The sequence below is a fragment of the Syngnathus acus genome, chromosome 8 (assembly GCF_901709675.1).
Source record: "Syngnathus acus chromosome 8, fSynAcu1.2, whole genome shotgun sequence".
Taxonomy (NCBI): domain Eukaryota; kingdom Metazoa; phylum Chordata; class Actinopteri; order Syngnathiformes; family Syngnathidae; genus Syngnathus; species Syngnathus acus.
The window spans coordinates 6,179,994-6,201,111 of NC_051093.1; the positions used below are offsets into that span (position 1 = coordinate 6,179,994).

General features: G+C 41.4%; 3 protein-coding genes across 6 annotated transcripts; all 3 read left to right on the plus strand.

Annotated features, from left to right (window-relative positions):
• Window positions 1-740: 740 nt before the first annotated feature.
• slc16a6b (solute carrier family 16 member 6b) lies at window positions 741-8,184 on the plus strand. Of its 2 annotated transcripts, none has more exons than XM_037257664.1 (6): window positions 741-845; window positions 3,921-4,154; window positions 4,234-4,377; window positions 5,067-5,195; window positions 5,620-6,528; window positions 6,616-8,184. In XM_037257664.1, exons 2-6 carry the CDS (start codon window positions 3,923-3,925, stop codon window positions 6,843-6,845), a joined length of 1,644 nt encoding a protein of 547 aa, XP_037113559.1. In that variant the 5' UTR covers window positions 741-845; window positions 3,921-3,922; the 3' UTR covers window positions 6,846-8,184. The 2 variants fall into 2 exon arrangements, with proteins under 2 accessions (XP_037113559.1, XP_037113557.1); XM_037257662.1 differs by lacking the exon at window positions 741-845 and adding an exon at window positions 2,515-2,802.
• A 588-nt stretch (window positions 8,185-8,772) lies between these two features.
• LOC119126240 (uncharacterized protein C7orf57-like) lies at window positions 8,773-10,958 on the plus strand. 2 transcript variants are annotated; one of them, XM_037257383.1, is made up of 7 exons: window positions 8,773-9,086; window positions 9,262-9,302; window positions 9,472-9,636; window positions 9,904-10,003; window positions 10,092-10,212; window positions 10,466-10,545; window positions 10,728-10,958. In XM_037257383.1, exons 1-7 carry the CDS (start codon window positions 9,076-9,078, stop codon window positions 10,828-10,830), a joined length of 621 nt encoding a protein of 206 aa, XP_037113278.1. In that variant the 5' UTR covers window positions 8,773-9,075; the 3' UTR covers window positions 10,831-10,958. The 2 variants fall into 2 exon arrangements, with proteins under 2 accessions (XP_037113278.1, XP_037113279.1); XM_037257384.1 differs by having other exon boundaries at window positions 10,469-10,545.
• Window positions 10,959-11,375: 417 nt separating this feature from the next.
• Window positions 11,376-19,726, plus strand: gna13b (guanine nucleotide binding protein (G protein), alpha 13b). 2 transcript variants are annotated; one of them, XR_005098529.1, is made up of 6 exons: window positions 11,376-11,700; window positions 13,180-13,409; window positions 15,621-15,671; window positions 16,194-16,394; window positions 17,273-18,680; window positions 18,728-19,726. XR_005098529.1 is itself a non-coding variant. In XM_037256603.1 (5 exons), the coding sequence occupies exons 1-5, from the start codon at window positions 11,418-11,420 to the stop codon at window positions 17,642-17,644; spliced, it is 1,137 nt and encodes a 378-aa protein (XP_037112498.1). In that variant the 5' UTR covers window positions 11,376-11,417; the 3' UTR covers window positions 17,645-19,726. The 2 variants fall into 2 exon arrangements, 1 of the variants encoding a protein (XP_037112498.1); XM_037256603.1 differs by having other exon boundaries at window positions 17,273-19,726.
• Window positions 19,727-21,118: the final 1,392 nt, after the last annotated feature.

Here is a 21,118-nt window from a genome sequence, read left to right on the forward strand (position 1 = left end):
GGCTGAGGATTTAAACAATAAGAAAAAAAATGCTGCCAAAGAAAATATGCACATTATGTAAAGTCAAAAACAGCAATGTATCTAAAAACAAATGATCTTGTGGGAAGTTATGACATAATTAGCACACGTTATCATAGTACAGTGTGCAGTTTACACTCATTGAACTTGGACTACGTAACAGCACAGTTCCCCTCGTCTGCTCTGAGAGAGCAATATATTGAACCTACTTATCAGGTTCAGTAGTTTATTTTCAATAAAAATAATTTAAGTGACGATGCACTGGTTGGAATAGTTTCCCATTCAGAAGTACACGCCACAGTTCCATTGAAGTAGGAATGTTTATTAATGATGTTGCAAATCCTTTGCAACCAATATTCAACAGAATGTTGCTACAAAGACTTCAAATGTATGAAGGCTGTTTTTTGGGAAATTCTCGGTATAAAAACAAAGCATCGCCAAAAGGCTCAGTCGTTAGTAAGCAAAGGTGGGGGTTCACCACAACAGTTGCATGAGGAAATTGTCCAAAAGTTCAAGAACAATGTAACGTAATGTAACAATGTTAATGTTTACGAAAGGAATTTAATCATTTATGCTACATTATATCAATCTGGAAAATATCTGGACACCAGGAGCAAGATAAAAAACGAACACACACACACACACACACACACACACACACACACACACACAACCCCAACCTAATTCTCAGTGGTTTTGAATGGGCTTTCCAATGTCCAATCAGATTTGAGGGCTGGCCAGAATTCAACACATGCCTGCAACTCATCTTGCTGCCTTTGGAAGTTGAAGCAGCGGTATATCCGACGAATCAGCCTCAGCCAATACAGGTGAGTGATTCATATTGTAAATATTGTAAATATGAATTTGACAAAATTATTTTTAAAAATCCTCAGTTAGAAAATCTCACACACAGACACACACGTCAGATCATTTATTTGATGGATATTTTCTGATTATTATTATTATAAATATTATTGTTGGAAAAAGTAACTAGACAAATGGACTGCCAAATTGAATCAAAAATATTTTTTCAAATTTTCCTTAAACTTTTTAAATCAAGCTTTTACCAGCTTTTGATGAAAGTTTTTGCTAGAAAAAGTAACTACTGCCAAACTGAATCAAAAACATATTTTTTTAATTCTCCTTAAACTTTTTTAATGAAACTTGTACCAGCTTTTGATGAAAGTTTTTGCTAGAAAAAGTAACTACCAAACTGAATCAATAATATATTTTTTAATTCTCCTTAAACTTTTTTAATCAAACTTGTACCAGCTTTTGATGAAAGTTTTGGCCAATTGTGGGAGGACAGTAAACCGGGTGTAATTGTGTCTGCGTAATGTTTTTGGTTTGTCTACTTCCTTTCAATGAATGAGTTTACGTTGAGCAACATCTGGTGCTACTTTTCATCCCACACATCAGCGCTGTGTGCAACTGTGGAACATTCTGACTCATGTTTCGGGAAATGAATTTCAAAACTAACGTTTTGTTCTAAAGACCTTCGCAAGCATGATTAATTTATCTCTCAGATCCGGCTTCCAACTTCCCACAGCGCACGTCTGAAGCCGGTGTGAGCCGGTTTATTGTCTCTCAACTGGAACAAACCTGCTTCGTTCATAGACATCAACGTAGGCACGGATCTAAATTGAATGGTCCCTTTGTGGAGTTACGCAAGCGCGTCCTCCATATTGAATGTGTCAACTCTGCCAGTAAACTTGCAAGTCAGTGGATTGAACTTTATAAAGCAACAACGTTTACAAAGTCTCTCATTCACCCACTCAGCCACACAATCATATTTATGAGAGAAAAAAAAAAAAAAAGTAACTTTCAATCTGATAATTATGGATGTTAGTAATAGATTCAATAATTTATCACCCTGCGATTGGTAGTTGTAAATACAATAACGTACAATTAAAAGTACAAATACTTATGTTGTTTTTGGTGCTGTTAATGTCAAATATTTAATCTGCGTCTCAATACACCAATTTTGAAACGCAAACCTGTTGTGAATTTTCTGAAAGATTAATCACAACCATCAAGCAACTAACAGTTATTTGAGAGCCATTTTAATGGGAGCAATAGTTTTCTTGTGAGCCGTTTTGTTACTGTAATATTTTGCTTAGAAATGCATTGACAAACCACAAAGTCACCAAATTCTATTCGTAGCAAACATTTTAATGTCTAAATCCATACATTTTTACATTAGTCACTTTATTCACTCCCCCTTCCCCCAGTAGATTCGACTGTATTACTTTACATCTTCTGCGCATAAAAAGAATATTATTTTTTATATAGAAAGGGATTACGTAAAAAAATGCACAGTACACCACATTCAAAGGAAACTTTAATCACAAACTAATGATACGAATACAAAAATAATCCTGCGAAGTAGTTCTACGTTTTATGAGTCAGGCTCTGCGCGCTTCTCTGAGCAGCACGCAAGCGCTTTCTGAGCTCTGCGCGTTCATGACGGAGACATTTGCGCGTCCGCGTTTGAAATACCAGCTTGAGCCGGTAAAGAGCTGCCAAAACAGGCAGTGAGTGCCTGCCTGCCTGACCGGCGACTGGAGATGCGGACGAAAAGATGCTGCCGCTTCCGCCACCGCCGCCGCATTTGACCATCAGATCCAATTCTTAACATGTCTCACCTGGAGTGACAAAAGCTCGAGTACGACTCCTCATTTTCGACTCGAGCCAGAAAGCGATGAGGAAGATTCTGTGTTAGTTTCCCCCAGCCGGGTACAGTTCATCTATTCAACTAGTACTCATCCGGTCACCTCACAGCCGGTAAGTTATCTTGGCGACTATAGTTGTTGGATGATCTCACCGCGGTCTGCTTTGTTACTGGTGTTCGTGTCGATTACATAGACGCAACGTATAGAGCAGTATTACAATAATACCAGCGTTGAGGTGTTTTGTGGGTGCAAGATGAAAGTACATAAGTGAATGTTTGTCAATACCAAAAAAAAAAAAAAGGACAGGAAGTGCTGAGGGGCCATTCTGTAGCCTGGGTTCATGGTTAGAAACCCCTGGGATGCGGCACACTTGCATCACCCGCCCCCTGCACTGCGGATGTCCTGACCACATGGTATACATTGCTTTAATGGCCGCATTCGCAAAACATAAAAAAATAAAAAAAATAAAATTAAATTAAATAAAAAAACAATATATATATATATATATAATTGATGTTCAACTTTGCCCTGTTTTGGATATTTTGATGTTATCTGTGTTAATGAAGTGCTTTTTCACATTTGGCCTAATGTGACATTTTGAGCCAATTTTTCATGCACCTTTCGACAATGTTGCCCTGTGTTTTGCAAGTATGCTTTCAAGCCCCATGAATGTCTTGTGCGACAAAGAAACTAATTGCTAGAGTTTCGACGTTTTAATTAACACATTAATATCCAAAGTTGTGGTGTAATATTGGTCAGTCAAGGCTTACTTTTGTCTTGTTGCATGATGGTCTTAAGTGAAACCAGATAAAGGAACAAGTTGTGTGGGTCTTAAGTGAAACCAGATAAAGGAACAAGTTGCGTGTGTTTTTTTTTTTTTTTTTTTTCCACAAGACATTTTTGGCTAGACTTGCTTGACCTCAGGCAGATTTGATGTTGCTCTTTCACGCAACACCAATTATCCACACCTTTGTCGCAATGAATCATGGCATCCATATGGAACACTTGAGTGAGTCACTATTCAAAGATTTTAGCATGGAGGATTTTAGGAGGTTTATGACTAAAAACCTTTGCATGTCACAGTACCTTTAAATTAGCATAGCTTGCCCAAATAAAATAATATACAGTAGTCATGAAATGCCATTCAATTAAATTTGACAAATTTCTCTCATCAAAATCAGCTACACAGGCTTTCAGTGAAAATGAAAATTCTTCTGTTCCCCATTGCAGTCATGTTGGGTTCCAGCTGCCATGGTTTCCTGGGTCCGAATGTCTACAAAGAGGTGCCCGAAGGTGGCTGGGGCTGGGCTGTTGCTGTCACCTTCTTTGTAGTAGAGATCTGCACCTATGGGACCCTCAAGAGCTTGGGGATCTTCCTCCAGGATTTGATGAAAGAGTTTAATGAGAGCAACACTCGGGTGTCATGGGTCATTTCTATCTCCGTCTTCATTTTCACTTTTACTGGTGAGTGGCTGGCATGCTTTGTTGCTCTCTTACTAATAATACTCATTTCAACCACGCTCATGCTGTTTCTTCCCTGCAGCCCCTCTGTCCACCATGTTGAGCAACCGCTTTGGCCACCGCCCCGTCGTAATGATTGGGGGCTTTCTCGTCAGCTTAGGCACCATCGCCTCCGCCTTCACCAACTCCATCAATGAGATGTACATCACCGTTGGCGTAGTCTCAGGTAATTGAGTTGAGGCTCATTGCTTGGCAGCTTTCTCTGCATCCCCCGACGGCTGTGTGTCGTCCGTCTGGCCATGCGACATTGACAGCGTGATGGCAGTACCGTTGCAGAAAATGTCTCGTTTGAAACCTTGTTTATTTTGAACCAAAGGGACTTCTAGCAGTGTCAACAGCCAAATCGGTTTCTTCCAGATCAAACTAGTGAAGGTGTACTTCACTGTCTATGAAAGATGGACACAACGTCTGCTGCAAATTAGGACACAAAACATTTACCGACAAAATACATTGGGAAGTAATCGATTCAAAATTGCTTCGCAGATTTGTGAAAGGAAATGTGGATGTGATTTTTTGTTGTTGTTGTTTTTTTTTTTACTTTTGTGTATGTTTGTTTTTCGAACAGAAAGCACTGCTAGCTCTCCCACCCTGTCTCTCTTTTAACTGACCTCAACTAACTCGACCATCCCTTTTTTCTCTTCTCTCCCCGTCTCTTTTTTTTGTCTTTACATGCTTTTGTCTTTCAGCTGCTGCTGTAGTAAAGCCGAACCCTCTCAAGCAACCCACCAGCTCTGACAAAGACGTGACCTGACACCCTGACCTTTGACCCAACCCTCTAGCCATGCTGTGTTCCTACCTACCATGCGGGCCAGTGGCTGTGATGCCCCCTTTTTCTTGTCTCCTGTTTGTTTACAGGCTTCGGCTACTGTCTTACCTTCCTCCCCACCGTCACACTTCTTGCCCAGTACTTCTCCAGGCGGCGAGCCTTCATTACCTCTGCTGCTTCTTCCGGAGAATCTTTTGCCATCTTTGCATTTGCCCCAGGTGAGGATTCATTTATTTCTTTTATTATAATCTGTGGTCACACAGTGCAGGAGTTGATAGCACACCTGCCTCGCTGTCAGCAGGATTTAAATCTCTGGCCTTCCTGTGTGATGTTTGCTTACCACACCACAGCCACTCAGGATCATAAACATGACATTGTTTTCATTGATAGAGAATGGGGAGTGACCTTGGAAGAGAATGGGGAGTGACCTTGGAGTTGCTTTTGTAATCTTTGCTTTGTAATAGTTTTTTCCATGTCCACTGAGGAGCAGATTTACTAAAAGGATTGCGTCACTTTTGCATTATGACTGTGGATTGAGGAAAATAATAACACACCTACCCCAAACAAAAAGATAAATTGTCTACTTAGGATGTGAACCTTGACTCAATAGTCACTCACTAATCTCTAACTGTGTCCCTGCAGCCTTCATGAAACTCAAGCAGCACATTGGATGGCGCCACTGTCTCATTGTCCTTGGGATTTTCCAATCCTGTGTAATTGGTTGTGGCCTTCTTCTTCGTCCAATCATCATCCAGCCAGAGCTTGAAAAGGAGGACATTGAAATGGTCGAGCCACTCTCTTTGGAACAACTGCAGGATGTTTATGAGCTAGAAAATGAGCAAACCAGAACCTCCATCAGTTCAGGAGTTTCCCAGAGTTCGGAGGATTCGGGTGTCACTTCGCTTTCTACTTCAAATGCGGATTTGGGGGAGGCAGGAGCTGAAATCAAGGCAGAGTGGGAGCTCCAGGACCAAGAGGGCCAGGAACTGTCATTGTCCACTCCCCCTTCCCCATTCAAGGTGGATTCTGAACCAGAAGTGTCAGTGTCAGGGCCTTCTCAAGCACCCCGGACCAAACTGCTGGACTTCTCTATCCTGAAAGACGGTGCCTTCATTTGCTACTCACTCTTCGGCCTGTTTGCCACTCTGGGTTTTTTTGCTCCTCAGCTTTACATCGTTGAACTGAGTAAAAGCCATGGCGTGGAGCCCAACATGGCGTCCTACATGCTCTCTGTCATGGCAGTGGCTGAGATCTTTGGCCGTCTGTCCATTGGCGTGTTGCTGAACAAAATCCCTTGCAGAAAGACACTGGTGCTGCTGTGGTGTGTTGTTTTTCTATGTCTGGTGCTGGTGGCCTTCACCATTGTTTGGGAATTTTGGGGCCTGGCTGTCTGCTGCGCCATCTACGGGTACTTCCTGGGCACGGTGGGCTCCACGCACATCCCCATGCTGGCTGAGGAGGACGTAGTAGGCATTGATAGAATGCCGACATCTGTGGGAGTGTACGTCTTTATTCAGAGCTTTGCTGGGCTTGCCGGACCACCTGTAGGAGGTATGGTGTTTGTTTTTTCTTCAGATCACAATTATGTTGTCCTTCATCGTTTGTATTTCCATCTTAAAACGTTACCTTTCTCTCCAGGTGCGTTGGTGGATATCACAGGTAATTACGGTTCGGCCTTCTATTCCTGTGCTGTCGGGATGGGGCTCAGTGCCATCTGCCTGGCTCTACTTGGTCCAGTCAAGTCTGGCATGTGCCAAAAACGGAAAAGTCATCTTGTGAAGGAAGAGGAGAAACCTTTCCAGGACAACGAGCTGCAGGACTTTTTGGAGGTTGACTTGGGAGTGGAGGGCAGCCCTATCAAGAAGTAGATGGCGGAAGACAACATTTGTGTCATAGAAGAGCCTCAACAGATTTATGAAAAATATAAATCCGACACACAGCAGAAGACCACCCCCCCCCCCCCCCCCCCAATTTTCCTCACCTTTTTTTGCTGCTGCTGCTCCTTTCCAAACTCAGGTGTCGCACTTTCTGACAAGCTTGAAGCTCACTCCTTAAGGAGACCAAAGACAGCCATGTTGAGCACATGGTTTTAAACCTTAGTGGACACATCGCCATCTCTGCTCATAAACGATTTTCATCAACTTCTGTAAGTCCCACCGGAAAGATATTTATATAGCGCCAAATCACAACAGAAGTTGTCTCAGGGCACTTTCATCACGCTGTAGGTCTCAAACCACACTCATGAAGAGACCACCTCAATCCCGCATGACCAAGCAAGACTGCAAATCTGCCCTGCACGGACGCACGATCTCCTTGCTCATGTTAAGGCATGCAACCTGTCTGCATGACGCTTCTCATCACGACTCAGATGGTGGTGCAGAAAATACTGGAGAATAGAAACAGCACCTCAGGCCTTGTATTATTTTAGCTGCCTGAGTGCATATGACGCAATCAGAATACAAAAACTGAAATGACGTCTTGTGTTAAATGTATTCCACTTCTTCAAGTTCCAGCAATATTACGTAACTTATTTATTCATTGAATCAGGGAGCTCCCGCTCGTCGAGTGTCGTTTTCATGATTTCGCCCAAGCCTTACAAACTTCATCACCTTAATTCTTGTTTTGGCTAAAGGCATTGATTTTATCTACTTTTTTTGATCCTATTTATTTCCTTTAGAATTACCTTGTGTTACACAACAGCATACGTATTGAAATAAATACGTATAAAAATGATGATCTGAAATATCAGTGTTTAAAATACAGTGGGGGGGCGTTGTCAAAATAGCTTGTTGGTGGTTTATCACCACTCGCAAGAATTCTTGGGGGTGATTTTTGTTTTCTTCAATGTATTTCAATGTCCGTCACTTATCCACAGATTTTTGTTTTTCAAGGCTGATCTCTCTGTATCGCGAATACCCGGGGTCCACTGGAATAGAGACCTAAATGCACTGGTACATATTGAATGAGATGGCCATGCATGTTCTATTATGCAAATGTGTGAAAGATGTTTCTGCCAGGACAAAGATGATGCCCCTCCATTCTCATGGCAGTCTTGTGTGGTCTTCACTTAAAGTTTAGTTCTGTGGTTTGCTGTTTACTTTTTATTTATACATTTTACAATGATCGTTTCTTTGTCTTTAGTGCCAGTATTTTTTTTTTTATCAAACACGGCAGCCAGCTGCCAGTTATTATTGATGTCCTTTTTTTTTTTTAATAAAAAGGCATACGTTCAGAATTTTGTGGATTTTTTTTATTGTTCTTTCTGTCTGAAATAAGATGCAGTGTTCATCTGGCTACCATGCATGTTTTTGTAGTAGGAAACCCAAACTGGTATAGGGACAACATGCAATACATTAATTAATGAAAATTAGCCAATGGAAGATTTAAATTGTGATCCATATAAAATTTAGATTCTACAGATTTAATTTTTTTTTGAGGCAAACATTTGAAGGGTGCTTTTTTCACTAATCATAGCTCACCAAACCACGAGCAAAGTTTTGGAGTTTTCATGCGTGTCCAAAATTACAGGCAAGCGCGTCGGTTGCGTTATTGCCTCTAGCTAAGCCACGCCCCACAAATGACGTCACGTCACATTACACGTTGTTTACAAATTTTGCACATTTTGCATTTTTCATTTAAGTTCGTTCTTATTTTATTTGGACTTTTTAAAAAATTAAATGAGTTTTAATTAAGTTATTATTATTATTATTTCAACAATGCAATGACAACATTTGAGCCGTGAAGCTACGTAGCTGACCACTTCAGTCGTGAGCTCACGTTTACGTATGCTGACGTCACGATACGAGGCGGAAATCAAGGCAGAAAACCTGAGGACGCGTCTTTTATGTTGTTTCTTCGCTATCATTTGTGTGCTGCATGGGCCCTTGAGCGAAAAGAATTAAAGTAGACGATCGCGCCAGCAGTCACATGCAGAAGCGACCCCGTCAGAAGGATGCCCTTCATAAGTGTCGTTATTTATACCAAATATATTTCGCGGTTTATATCGAGACAAGTGAGGAAGCGTAAGAAGACCACGTTTCCACAGCAACGAGAAAGCAACCGATTCAGCGCATCCGGATCTTTTCCTCTCTGTCCAAAATGAATTCGAAGTAAGACGACCAACAACATGGCGTGGTCTCGCTTCTGGTTATTTTGGGGGAAAAACTTTTTTTTTGCACTTCTGTTGGTATTAAAAAAAAAATGTTTGAGCCATTACAATTAGATCTACACCCTAGTTTACGTCGCAAAAGTTGATATGCTGGGTTTTGTTTCCATTTCTACTAGAAATCCCAAAGATCTTAACGACGTTCAACCGGGAAAATCTGGCAAGTGCAACAGTTTATATATGAGTACAAGCCATAACATCCCGTGCGTGTGTTGCCTTCAGGGACAGTGGGAAAACTAAGTTATTTTCCACCACCTGACATGACTTGATGTTTTGAGTCAAGTGATTGTTGTAAGTTTGCATATGTGTTTGTACTTTTAAAATCACAGGTGAGAAAAAAGGATACCATGGAGTAAAAGGCCAGATATCCCAAATCCCTGGATTGTCCCCAGTTCTCAGCAGCGTCATAGACGTGGTGAAGGTCGGGAAAAGAGTTGGAATTCTCGACACTGATTCTGACTACGTCAAGCTTGCAAAACAAGGGGGCCACAAGGGTACTGCCATCTGGATGCATTGCACAATCTCCATTTTATATCTGTGTATTTTGTCATTACCATAGACAGCAAATTAGGAGATTAAAACCTGTGCAGTTAGGATCACTAATATTTTCTCCACGACTATAGTAGTGCCATTTTTGAGCTACTTGTATGCGATTAAATCCTACTACATGTGTGATACCATTTGTATCAAATTGTATTTTATTGAAGAGATGCACACCCCTAATATATATATATAGTGTTTATCCTCCCTCCCTTCCACAGGGCTTCTGTACTTTGATGACACAAAACCATCCAAGCCCAACTCATTTGAAGTTGCAGATGGACTGTTGGACGGTCCACTAGAAGCTCTTGGTAACCAAAGGTGAATTTTGACACTTGTAATAACCAGTCTGTTAATTAGGGGCCTAATACTTTGAATTGCAATATCGTGCTTTTTTTTATATCATCAGGGTTATTTGCACAAAAGAGAAAAAAAGCTCAGGAGCTTCCTCACAAAGGGTACTACCTCCTTTTTGGACAGACAATATGTCTACATGGGAGAGGGATGATGGAAGTCCTCTCAAGGAGAAGGTAAATATCAAGTGGAGTGGGGTCTTAAACGTCATGAGGTATTTTCACATTTTGCATTTCCACTAGTCTGGATTGACAGCTAAATCTACAAATTCCATGTGCATTAAAAAATTAAAAAATACATTTTACATTTTAAGATGGGGGGGGGGGGGGGGGGGGGGGGAAGAAATGGATGGAGATTGACCATGGCCAAATAGAATAAATGCTCCTTACACTGACACATTTGAGACTTTTGTAAATTCCTGTTTTGCAGAAAAAGAAGACTCCTACCAAAAAGTTGGTGCAATGGCGGCCACCCAGTCCAAATGATGTAGGAAGCAAATTCAGGAGGACGTAAGTTATTTTATTGTCACAAGAGGGCGCTGTTTCTTAAAAATCATGGACACTGCTAACTTTGAGAGAGCAGATATTGACACGAAAGATAATAATAATAAGTTTCAATATTCAGTCTGCTCCAGTGTTCTTAAAGTCACAATATATGATGGCTGTCCTGAGGAAAATATTTGTTCCCACAGTGTATCTAACAAGAAATCCTCTCCAGTCAACATGTCAAAGCTGTTGAGTTTTGGTTACATAGATGGGGACAAACCATCTACAAATGAGACTGAGTCAAGTTAGTCAAGTTCGACATAATTATCTGGCTCATTCACATTTTATTCATTCTAATGTAAAAGCATTTATTGTGTTGCTGCTTTTTCATATGCATCTGATACAGAGATAATAAAAAGAACAAACTGAAGCAATGTGTATTTTTCTTTGTATTATTTTATGTTTGTTTTGTATTGTATTTTGTATGTCACGAGGGAATCTTGGAAAACATGTTGGAATGCGGCCCCGAGGACTAGAGCTTGACACCTGTGACCTTTGACCATGATATTTCCCTAATAAAGTGGCCTGTTATTAGGTACGCTTGAAAATGGCGGTGTACCTAATGGAGCGTCCGTGTGATTCCCTCGTTAATGGCACCTGCGTGAAAAGTTTTAGCTCCTGCGGAACGTGAAAGGAGCTAAAACTTTTCACGCAGGTGGCCATGTGAAGGCCATCGCCTTCACACAAATATTGACGTCCTGTCAATAAAAATCCTGGTTGTATTGTGGCATTGTGAGCGAACATGGAGATTCCGATGGCATTGAACGCAACAGTGGCAGCAGCTCGGGCTGCACTCAGTCTTCCTCGTTGTGTGCATCTATGAAGTTGTTTCAAAGATGGCGGACTTCCTGCCGTCCCGCTCTGTTTTATCTGTCTGTTTCCCAAACTGTCTCCTCACTAGCGGCGAGGCAGAGCAGCTGCGGAAATCTAAAGAGATAGATAAATGTCTTATTCGAGACAAAACATATGTTAAAAGGCTAGTTAAAATCCTTTTACTTGGAGCAGGCGAGAGCGGTAAGTCTACTTTCCTCAAGCAGATGCGCATTATCCATGGGCAGGACTTCAATCAGAGGGCCAAAGAAGAATTCAGAGCAACTATTTACAGCAATGTTATTAAAGGTAAGACTCCGACTAATACATTTGTTCATCTTCTTGCCACATGTTGTAGTTGATGTCGAGTGTAAACATGGACTGATGGTGAAATTGGTAGCTATGCTAACTACACGTTGAGATGACCAGGGCTACGCTTCTGTTCCTGGACGAGGAGCAAACAAGAAACGCCCATGTTATTTGTGTTCGGTGGGTTCGGGAGGAGGACCAGCCGTGACCCGAGTCCGTTCCATTGAAGAGCCCCTCAACAGAATTACGTTCTCTATTCGTGTGGTATACATCACGATGGTAGTAGTCGTCAAACGTGGGCAGATAGCATGACAGCATCATTAATACAATGACTGAAACTATCGCCATTCGTCAATATGGACTTAAACCAGACTGGATAAAGAATTGATTCCTAGATACAGATGGAAACGTTCTCAATTAATCATTGCATTCAAATGATCGGTTATTAAATAACCTTGCATGAAGAATGAAAGCGTGAAGGGATGTTGTGGAAATGCATCTTATTGACATTTTTCCTCCCTTAATAATGGGATTTATTGTAAGGTGCCTTTCTAATGTGCAAATGATCTTTCGTACAAGAACAACAAATTTTATGTTCCATGAAACACGGGATGTAAACATGTTAACTGCACTTAAACATTGAACTCACAAGCTTTAGTGATACATAAAGGACATCAAAGTTAAGATCACCAATCTCCAGTCACATGCTAGTTGACATCTTCCCATGTCTGACGTCTTCAGTTTTATTCATGAAATCGGACAAAACATCTGGCCGTGAAAATTGTGTTTTAACAAGACTATTATATCGGATTTGCAGTTAATTGTTTATGATTATGTGGACACTGCTACGCCACCAGAGTGAATCATTGACTTTGATTGACTTAAATTAAATACGAACTCTTGTGACTAATTTTATTTTGTGTCGTCTACTTGTATGTCTCGTCACTGTGGGATAGAGGAAACGGAATTTCGGTTTCTTTGTGTGTCTTGACATATGAAGAATTGACAATAAAGCTGACTTTGACTTTGAAATTTTGTAAAACTAGTCAATACATTCATTATTACTGTCATCCATCTTGATCATTGGTAAAAGTAACTTACTTTATTGTGAATCTGAGCAAATAGAGAAGTGTTATTTGAGAGGGTGGAAAGGCCCGCTCAGCGTGAAGGGGAAATGACACAGTTGATGATGTTTACACCAAACAGGAAATTTAATGTCAGTGTCCCTTGTGAATTTGGTAGGACCTCCATTTGCACTGCTGTCTGATTCACCGTTGACACAGACAACGCATTTAAAAAAAAAAGACAGCGGAAAATCCGCAAACAAACGATCAGAAAATAAAGGCAAATGCGGCAGCTATTTCTAAATGTTCCACAGTCCGACACGAATAAAAGTGACGTTCCACTGTGTCATTTTTTCTGTGCATCTAGCAATAAAGCACATGAGAATTAAATATGAAACGTGTTTTATCATTCCAGGTATTCGAGTTTTGGTGGATGCTCGAGAGAAACTTCACATTCCTTGGGGCAACTTGTCCAATCAACGCCATGGAGATATGTTGATGGCGTTTGACACTCGATCTATGATGGCCCACGGCCACGGTATGGTGCAACCCAAAGTTTTTCAACATTACTTGCCATCAATTAAGGCCCTATGGGATGACCAGGGAATCCAGAATGCTTATGACCGTCGCAGAGAATTTCAATTGGTAAGTACCGTAGCCTAAATTTCCTGTAAATTCATGATCTTTCCTATTTCAGTATGAAAAGAAATCCCCATATTGTGAGAAACAAACTAAAATGCAGTGCTCTGCTATAAAAAAAAAAAAAAAAAAACTTCTGCCAAGATGGCGCCACTTGAATAAAGCCGCCCTTCACCTTTTTCCATGTTGTTGGGCTAGACCAGGGGTCACCAACCCGGTCCGGTGCCCGCGGGCACCAGGTCGCCCGCGGCGACCACATCAGTCGCCCGCAGCGACCACATCAGTCGGCCATAGGCCAGTTCTAAAAATAGTTTACAGTACACTGGTGAAGAGCATGCAATGCCAGGCTTCCCACTAACATTAATGTTCAGTGTCTTCACATAGAATATCATTAATAAAAATATAAAATTAAAAGTACACTGTGTAACTTTGCTATTTCAGAAGTGTATTATCAAAGTGGTCGCCCTTTGTATTATTCGGTGCCCTTGAAGTAGCTCCCAACTTCAAAAAGGTTGGTGACCCCTGGGCTAGACTTTATATCAAATCGAATTAATTCAAAATGGCTCACTTTGCGCCACGTTTTTTTTTTTCTGATCTTGGAGTGTACAGACAAGCTTTGACAGTAACAGATAAAGCCTCTTCCTTATATTTGATGGAGCAGAGCTGCAGCTGGGGTGGGAACAGAGATCTACACAGGAAAGCCAATGAAGGGGAGCCATTTTTTGACTGCTCTTTCTTCCCATCCCATCCTCTAACCCAGTGATCCCCAACCTTTTTTGCGCCACGGACCGGTTACGTGTCAGAAATATGTTCGCGGACCGGCCTTTATATAAATAAATAATAGATTTATATAACTAAATCATACATTTATATAAATAAATAATACATTTATAATAAATACATGAATACGATGAAATAAAATGATACGACTGGCATAAAAACAAGTATAAACGACATTAAAATAAAACTCACCATTACATTGAATTAGTGGGAGCACTGAGCTTGTTTCTCAGAAACGAGCCGGTCCCATCTAGGCGTAATCGGAGACAATGACACCCGAAGTGGTTAAGGTTTGTCTTTTAATGCAGGATGCTTGGTCTCCATGTGCCGAAGCAGTTTTGAGGGCTTCATTGCCTCGTTAGCTAGCCTGTCGCCACATATTATGCAGAGTGGGCTTGGCGCGTCATAGTCTTTTAAATGCAGCTTTCCTTTTCTTAGAAGTCGTAGCCTCTTCTTCTTCCGTCTCCTCATTGGGCTTTTTTCCCTTTCCGAAGAAGCTTTCCAAATATCTCTGTTTCTTGCTCATTTTTGCTTGCTTCGCGGGCTCAACTGAGGTGACATGTCACGTGACCGGGACGAGCGTCTTGACCTGAATTAATTGATCGTCGATTAAAACAATTTTTTTTTTTGTGTGTGTGGCTTGGCGGCCCGGTACAAAGTGACCCACGGACCGGTACCGGTCCGCGGCCCGGTGGTTGGGGACCACTGCTCTAACCTACCAAAATGTTCTTTCTCTAAGTTTGTTGGTGATCTACCAACAATTTCTCACGCAGTAAAATCAGTTTGCACTGTATCAATATTCATCTGTAAGCAAGATTATAGTTAACCAAAATGTTAAAAAAAATGAATTAAATAAAAACTAGGGTTTGTATAGAAGCAATAAATTGAAACTACATTTTTCATTCACAAAAGTAACTCGGATGTTTAGGGAATCGATCTATTAGGGCTGGGCCAAAAAAAGTTGACCAACTTGGTTGTGATGACTACAAAAATTGGTTAAAAGAAAAATGCGTGACTCAAAACTGTTTTTAATTTAAAAAATTTAAAATAAAATATTGCAGCACTAAGAACCAATATTTGGCCTCTTCCAGTTTTTCCGCTTTTTGGTGTGTTAGCATAGCTCGCTGCCTGTGTGGTTAAACAACGAGCATTAATGAGCGCGAGGGTAAATTGACGAGAGCATCGTGGGAAAATGAATGATTAACAAGCCAACGTTTTAGTTGTGGCTGGATCTTCGAGAGGATTTTTTGTGCCTGTTTTGGCTTCCAGTTCCCTCAATTTTGTCCTTTTTTTTTTTTTTAATCTGTCTCTCACTTGTCCTTCATCCACAAAAAGACATTGAATCATGTTCACTTTTATATATAGTATAATATCAATGGAGATTGTGAAGATTTTACTTATTCACACAGTTTTTTTTCCCCTCTCTCTGTCTCTCAGGGGGAGTCAGTCAGGTATTTCCTGGACAATTTGGAAAAGCTTGGACAGTCGGTAAGTCTCAGAGAATATCACTTGCCAGTGTACCTAAAGATGGCATAATATTGTTAGAAAAAAAAAAATGCACTAGGATTCTATATAGGATTTTCTCAAGCCAAGATGCAAGTTTTCTCGACGATTTACTCTACGATTTGTTTATAGGTTGTTAATTAATTCAATTAATGCCTGGCAAATGACTTAAGTCTGCTTCAAAACGAACAAAAAAAATAGCTGCTGTCATAATGGTAATTCATTTTGACCACCGCTTGTTGTGGAGGCAGGTTTCGAAAGCGAGAATTGATGAATAGTTGGATTGTGGATCTCCAGCTATCCAGATATCAGTATGCTCTTTGCTAATGATGAGTCATGTCTGGAATGTAACACCCGCAATTGTTTATGCTCTGTGGTATTTCAGGAATGCTGAGTTTGAAATGGTTGACATCAACAAAACAATATAAGCAGCGAAAGCACCACATCTGGGCCATCAGCCATTACAGATGGACCCGAAAAAAGTGAATTTGATTTTTCTCCTTTCAGGACTACCTCCCTAGCCAGCAGGACATCCTCTTGGCCCGAAAACCCACCAAGGGCATCCACGAGTACGACTTTGAGATTAAGAATGTGCCTTTCAAAATGGTGGATGTAGGAGGTCAGCGTTCAGAGAGGCGGCGCTGGTTTGAATGCTTCGATTCCGTCACGTCCATCCTTTTTCTTGTCTCCTCCTCGGAATATGATCAGGTGAGTGAACTATTTGTACTGTTCAGATCCCTCCGGTTCAATATTTTGTAAATGTGTTGTTTGGCAAGGCAGTTTTCAGATCTGGCAATTACTGTGAATTGTTTATCAAGTTGCGGTTTGCCATTCTGGAAAAGCTTGAATGAAGACCCCTGATCCCGAAATGAGACTTAACAACTGGATCTTGACTCTAATGAACATAGGGAATTAAAATTCAAGGGTGCAGTCTCTCAGCTAGCCTGGTTTTAGAGAACAAGTCACGTAATAGACTTGTAGTTCCGGGAACTCGTTCGTAGTGTGTGAACAGAAAAGTGCAAACAAAAGGCTGTGGCAAAGCATGCATGCTAATTTACAGACCCTTAACGTTGAACTGTTTAGACAATAGAGCTATTCTATTCTAGCTATTTATATATTCTAGCACTTTTTTTTTTTTTTTTTTTTACATAAGAAGGAAATCCTTTTAGTACTTTGAAACTGAATTTGACGGATTTTGACAGTGGATGGTTTTTTTTTTTTTTGATGCAACGTGTATCAATCAGTGTCCATTTGGTTGAATTAACTGTAGCGATACCCTAAAAGAAATCAATCCTAATTAGTCATTGGCCAACATTTCACATTTAGGTCATGTTTTGAATCAATACCAAATAAAGCTGAGCATGAAAAGTCAACATCTCCCATTTCTCGCAGCGCTGATATCAGCAAAATGTCAGCACTTTGGCTTTTTTTTATTTTTTTATCTTGCCATTATTTTTTTTTTTCTGAGGGATATGTGCAAATCGTTCGAGTGGACTTAAACTGTTGTGAATCATTTTTATCGCGGGTACCGAAAGCATAACGTTCCATCAACCTCACTTATGTATCACGCATGCTTACTCCTCCAGGTCTTGATGGAAGACAGGCAAACCAACCGTCTGAGCGAGTCCCTCAACATCTTCGAGACCATCGTCAACAACCGAGTGTTCATCAACGTCTCCATCATCTTATTCTTGAACAAGACGGATCTGCTAGAGGAAAAGGTCAAGCAGGTACCCATCAAAGACTACTTTGGCGAGTACTCGGGCGACCCCAAAAGCCTGGCGGACGTCCAGGCCTTCTTGGTGGAGTGTTTTCGCAAAAAGCGGCGAGAGCAGCAGCAGAAGCCTTTATACCACCACTTCACCACCGCTATCAACACTGAGAACATCCGCCTGGTCTTCCGCGACGTTAAGGACACCATCCTGCATGACAACCTCAAGCAGCTGATGCTGCAGTGAAGGGAGGAGGGAGAGGAGGAGAGATGGACGGGTGCACATCACCACCTCTTAACATGGACCAGAGGAAGATCTTCCTTAACCCGCCCGCCCGTCCGTCTCCCTCCACCCATCCCTCCTCCTTTCTTGACAGTGCCCCCCCCTTTCTTATAGACTGAATCAAAGCCACTACTACTACCAAGAATCCCTTTTGCCTCTTCTTTGCCTTATTCAGCAGATTCGCTGTGACTGCCCACTGGCCAACATGTACCCTTCCAACTACTGTAAATGACCTTTACCCCTCTCCGATGCCTCTCTTTATTTCCGCTCAAATTCTCACACTGTGCTGCTTTTTTTTGTTCCTATGCTGCTTTGAGCACTGTTGAAAGGGAAAGGCCTTGTTTTGTGTTATCACGGCCGCCGAGGGCGTCTTGCTCGTCTTTTCGGAACCGCCGTTTATTTCCACGATGAGTCTGCTTTCTGACGCCACTTGATTGCATCATATGGGCTGGTCGGAAGATTTTTTGATGAACAGGAAATAGGAGGGCCCTATCCACATTCAAGCCACAATCTTCAGTAGCGTAGCTTCTAACCATTTAAGTTCCTTTTCCTAACGCCACACACATATATGTATGTATCTGTGCATTTTGCGTTAACTTATAATATATAGAGTTTACACTTTTGATTTGTAACTGCTGTTGGACCGGTGTGGGCTTCTGTTGAAACAGCGCAGACACAACCACTTGTCAAACTGTCCAGTGCAGATTTGTTTTTCCTGATTTTGCTGTTTCTCAGGGCACTTTGTGAACCACTTCATTCTGATTTGAAGCCAACCGTTTCTCATGCCTCCAGTTGTTTTTTTTCCTTGTGTAAACAAAAGTTCAGCCTTTGCATTCACCCCGTTATTAGTATGCATTTGGATTGCTGGCCACTTAATGTGCACATAGTCAAGTCATGCAGTGAAATACCGGTTCTGTTTTTTGTTTTTTTTAGGGGACCAATGTGACATGACATTTCAGGACCAAGGCCCACTTTTTTGGGTTGTCTGTACTATACAAAGGTCAACGTGGCGTGAGGAAAAGCTTGCTAGCTGCGACTTTGGCTTAGTTGTATGCCTTGGGTCACATGACCCCTTGTTCCTTAGCAAATGATGATGAGCTCATCTTTTCAATGTCTGTCTGACCTTCTTGAAATGTTGGCCTTTTTTTTTTTTACTATGGCCTTAAACTTGTGAAAAGGAAGGAAAAGCTAGATGCTGGTTTAAAGTGTTCTGCAACTACATGAAGGTAAAATTCCCACATTATATGTGAACATCCAAGACTCAAGTTTGCATCTTGGGTCAGTTTGAAATGAAGTGAAACGCAATTCATTCTAATTAGTAAACTTGTCAAAAATCCAGCCCGAGTGAAACGACCACCATCGTAAAAGTTTTAATCAACTGAGTTTTTGTGTGACTTTTCATGCATGTTCCCCAAATATTTGGGTTATTTTAGAAATTGAGGGGTTCCACTGTGACTAGTTCGAAACAAATGACATGGTCAAGAAAATAATGCACATCATTTTAAAATATGATTGACTAGTCAATAATTTGTTTGTGTTCCAGACTGAAACATAAATCTTTCTTTGCTTGAATGTTTGCATCTAAAAATGTTTGTGAAAATACAATGCACAGAGATGCAGCTTGGAACATTGTTGTACTGGTACTGAGAATTGAGGTCAAGTTATCTTGTGTGAAGAAATAATTATTTAAAAATACTAAAAAATAGATTCAAATTCCAGAGGGGCTGGCATCTTTGTTGTTTGATCATTGGTAATTTTTTAGCTGAAAGTCCCCCCCCCCTTTCCATGCATCTTAAATTGCAAAAAAAAGGCTTCAAGCCAGGATTATTTTTTCTTTTCTCAAAGCCCGACAACCATCCGCCTTGTAAATATGTTTTTGTCATGTCTTAGCCAACACTTTGTTGGCACCTGAAGTTTAGTTTGAACGTGCCACTTGATGAAAATGATGAGTCAATAACAGTTATGTTAGGATTTTAATTGAAATATCTTCTATTTCATTGTGAAGCAAGGTTCCGCTGTTTTACCGTTAAAATTTGTATCATCCTGCGCCAGTGTCTGTTGTCATTCTGTCATCCAAATTTTCATCCACACCTCACCAAATGTGGCTGCATATTGTCAAATAATTCAAATCGTGTATCCCATTACATTTGAAAGATTCGTGCCCTCACTGATGCGATGAACTGGAAATTCAAATCACTCACTCACTGACTCGTTCACTCACAGATCCGTTCAGTTCGTAAACGGGAAGTTACGTCATTTTCTTCTTCGTTTTGTTTTACGGCGAGGTGGCACCAGCTTCAATGCGCATTACTGACATCTACTGGTTAAAGTTATGAACTGAAAAAAAGAACGAACCCGCCCCCTAGGTAGTGGGCGTGATCCATTGGTTTGTGACCGGAAGTGACCTCAGGTAAACCCTAACCCAAAGTGACACTGGGCCGACAAGCCGTCAGCGGGCGGCTGTCATATTAGGCGGCTAAATTCAGGTGACACCCATCCGGCGGCCTCACCCGGGCCGACCTGACACCGCTTCGTGTTCCCCGCTGTCTTTTTCTGAGGGGCTTTGTTAGCCGGGGTGGGAGCGGAGAGAGGAGGGGAGGGGGCGCTTTTTTAATCAGCATGACGAACCCGTGCACGTGCACGCGCATACTGGATGCGGGTGCAAGCATCCGCCGAGGGCAGCGAGCCGGCCGGCGTGCCATCATTAGTCCAGGGCGACACATGTTGACGTGAGCTTTCATTCGACCTCCGCAAGAAGCATCCGCATTATGCATAAAGGCGCTACTGTCACCGGGCGAGAAGAAAAGAGACGGAGATAATTTATTAGAGGCAGAAGTGTACACCTTGCAGCGGGTCCGCGCGTTGCGACCATCTCCAAGTTGCGGAGGTTGGACGACTTGAAAGCCTCCTACGTGACTTGTATGGAGTCCAAAATGTCAGGGCGCAACATCAGTTATAGAAAAGTATCAGAAAATGTGCCGTGAGCTCTGTTGCTGTGTATTTGCTGTTTGCTCTCCCCAAAGGTCAGTGACCTTTTAGAAACGGAGAATAAGTAATAAGTAAAACACGATAGAACCATGGTTCGGGACCCGACCTTATCCACGGGGCTGTACTTTGTCGATTTTTCTCTCACTTCTGCATAAAGTTTGTGACTTTTTATTTTATTTTTTTCATTTTGCTTGTTAAATACTGCTTCATGATTTGCTGAGGTATCAGGAAGTGGGTGGGGCAATGAGAATGAAATCCGATTGGTTGGAAAGGGGGCGCGGTTATGCAGACGTCTCTGATACGATGGAACGAGGGTTCGAACCCTCCCCTTGGGCTGTACTTTGCGAGCTTTCTCTCACTTCTGCTTAAAGATTGTGACTCTTATTTTTCATTAATTTTTTTCCTTTCGCTTGTTTAATACTGCTTCATGATTCGCTGAGGTCTCAGGAA

Coding starts and splice junctions, on each gene's coding strand:
- slc16a6b (XM_037257664.1), top strand. CDS start 3,923: ATGTTGGGTTCCAGCTGCCATGGTTTCCTGGGTCCGAATGTCTACAAA. Junction 4,155..4,233: donor CTTCATTTTCACTTTTACTG/GTGAGTGGCTGG, acceptor TCTTCCCTGCAG/CCCCTCTGTCCACCATGTTG. Junction 4,378..5,066: donor CACCGTTGGCGTAGTCTCAG/GTAATTGAGTTG, acceptor GTTTGTTTACAG/GCTTCGGCTACTGTCTTACC.
- LOC119126240 (XM_037257383.1), top strand. Junction 10,004..10,091: donor GAAGCTCTTGGTAACCAAAG/GTGAATTTTGAC, acceptor TTATATCATCAG/GGTTATTTGCACAAAAGAGA. Junction 10,546..10,727: donor GGAAGCAAATTCAGGAGGAC/GTAAGTTATTTT, acceptor TTGTTCCCACAG/TGTATCTAACAAGAAATCCT.
- gna13b (XM_037256603.1), top strand. CDS start 11,418: ATGGCGGACTTCCTGCCGTCCCGCTCTGTTTTATCTGTCTGTTTCCCA. Junction 11,701..13,179: donor TTACAGCAATGTTATTAAAG/GTAAGACTCCGA, acceptor TTATCATTCCAG/GTATTCGAGTTTTGGTGGAT. Junction 16,395..17,272: donor CCTCCTCGGAATATGATCAG/GTGAGTGAACTA, acceptor TTACTCCTCCAG/GTCTTGATGGAAGACAGGCA.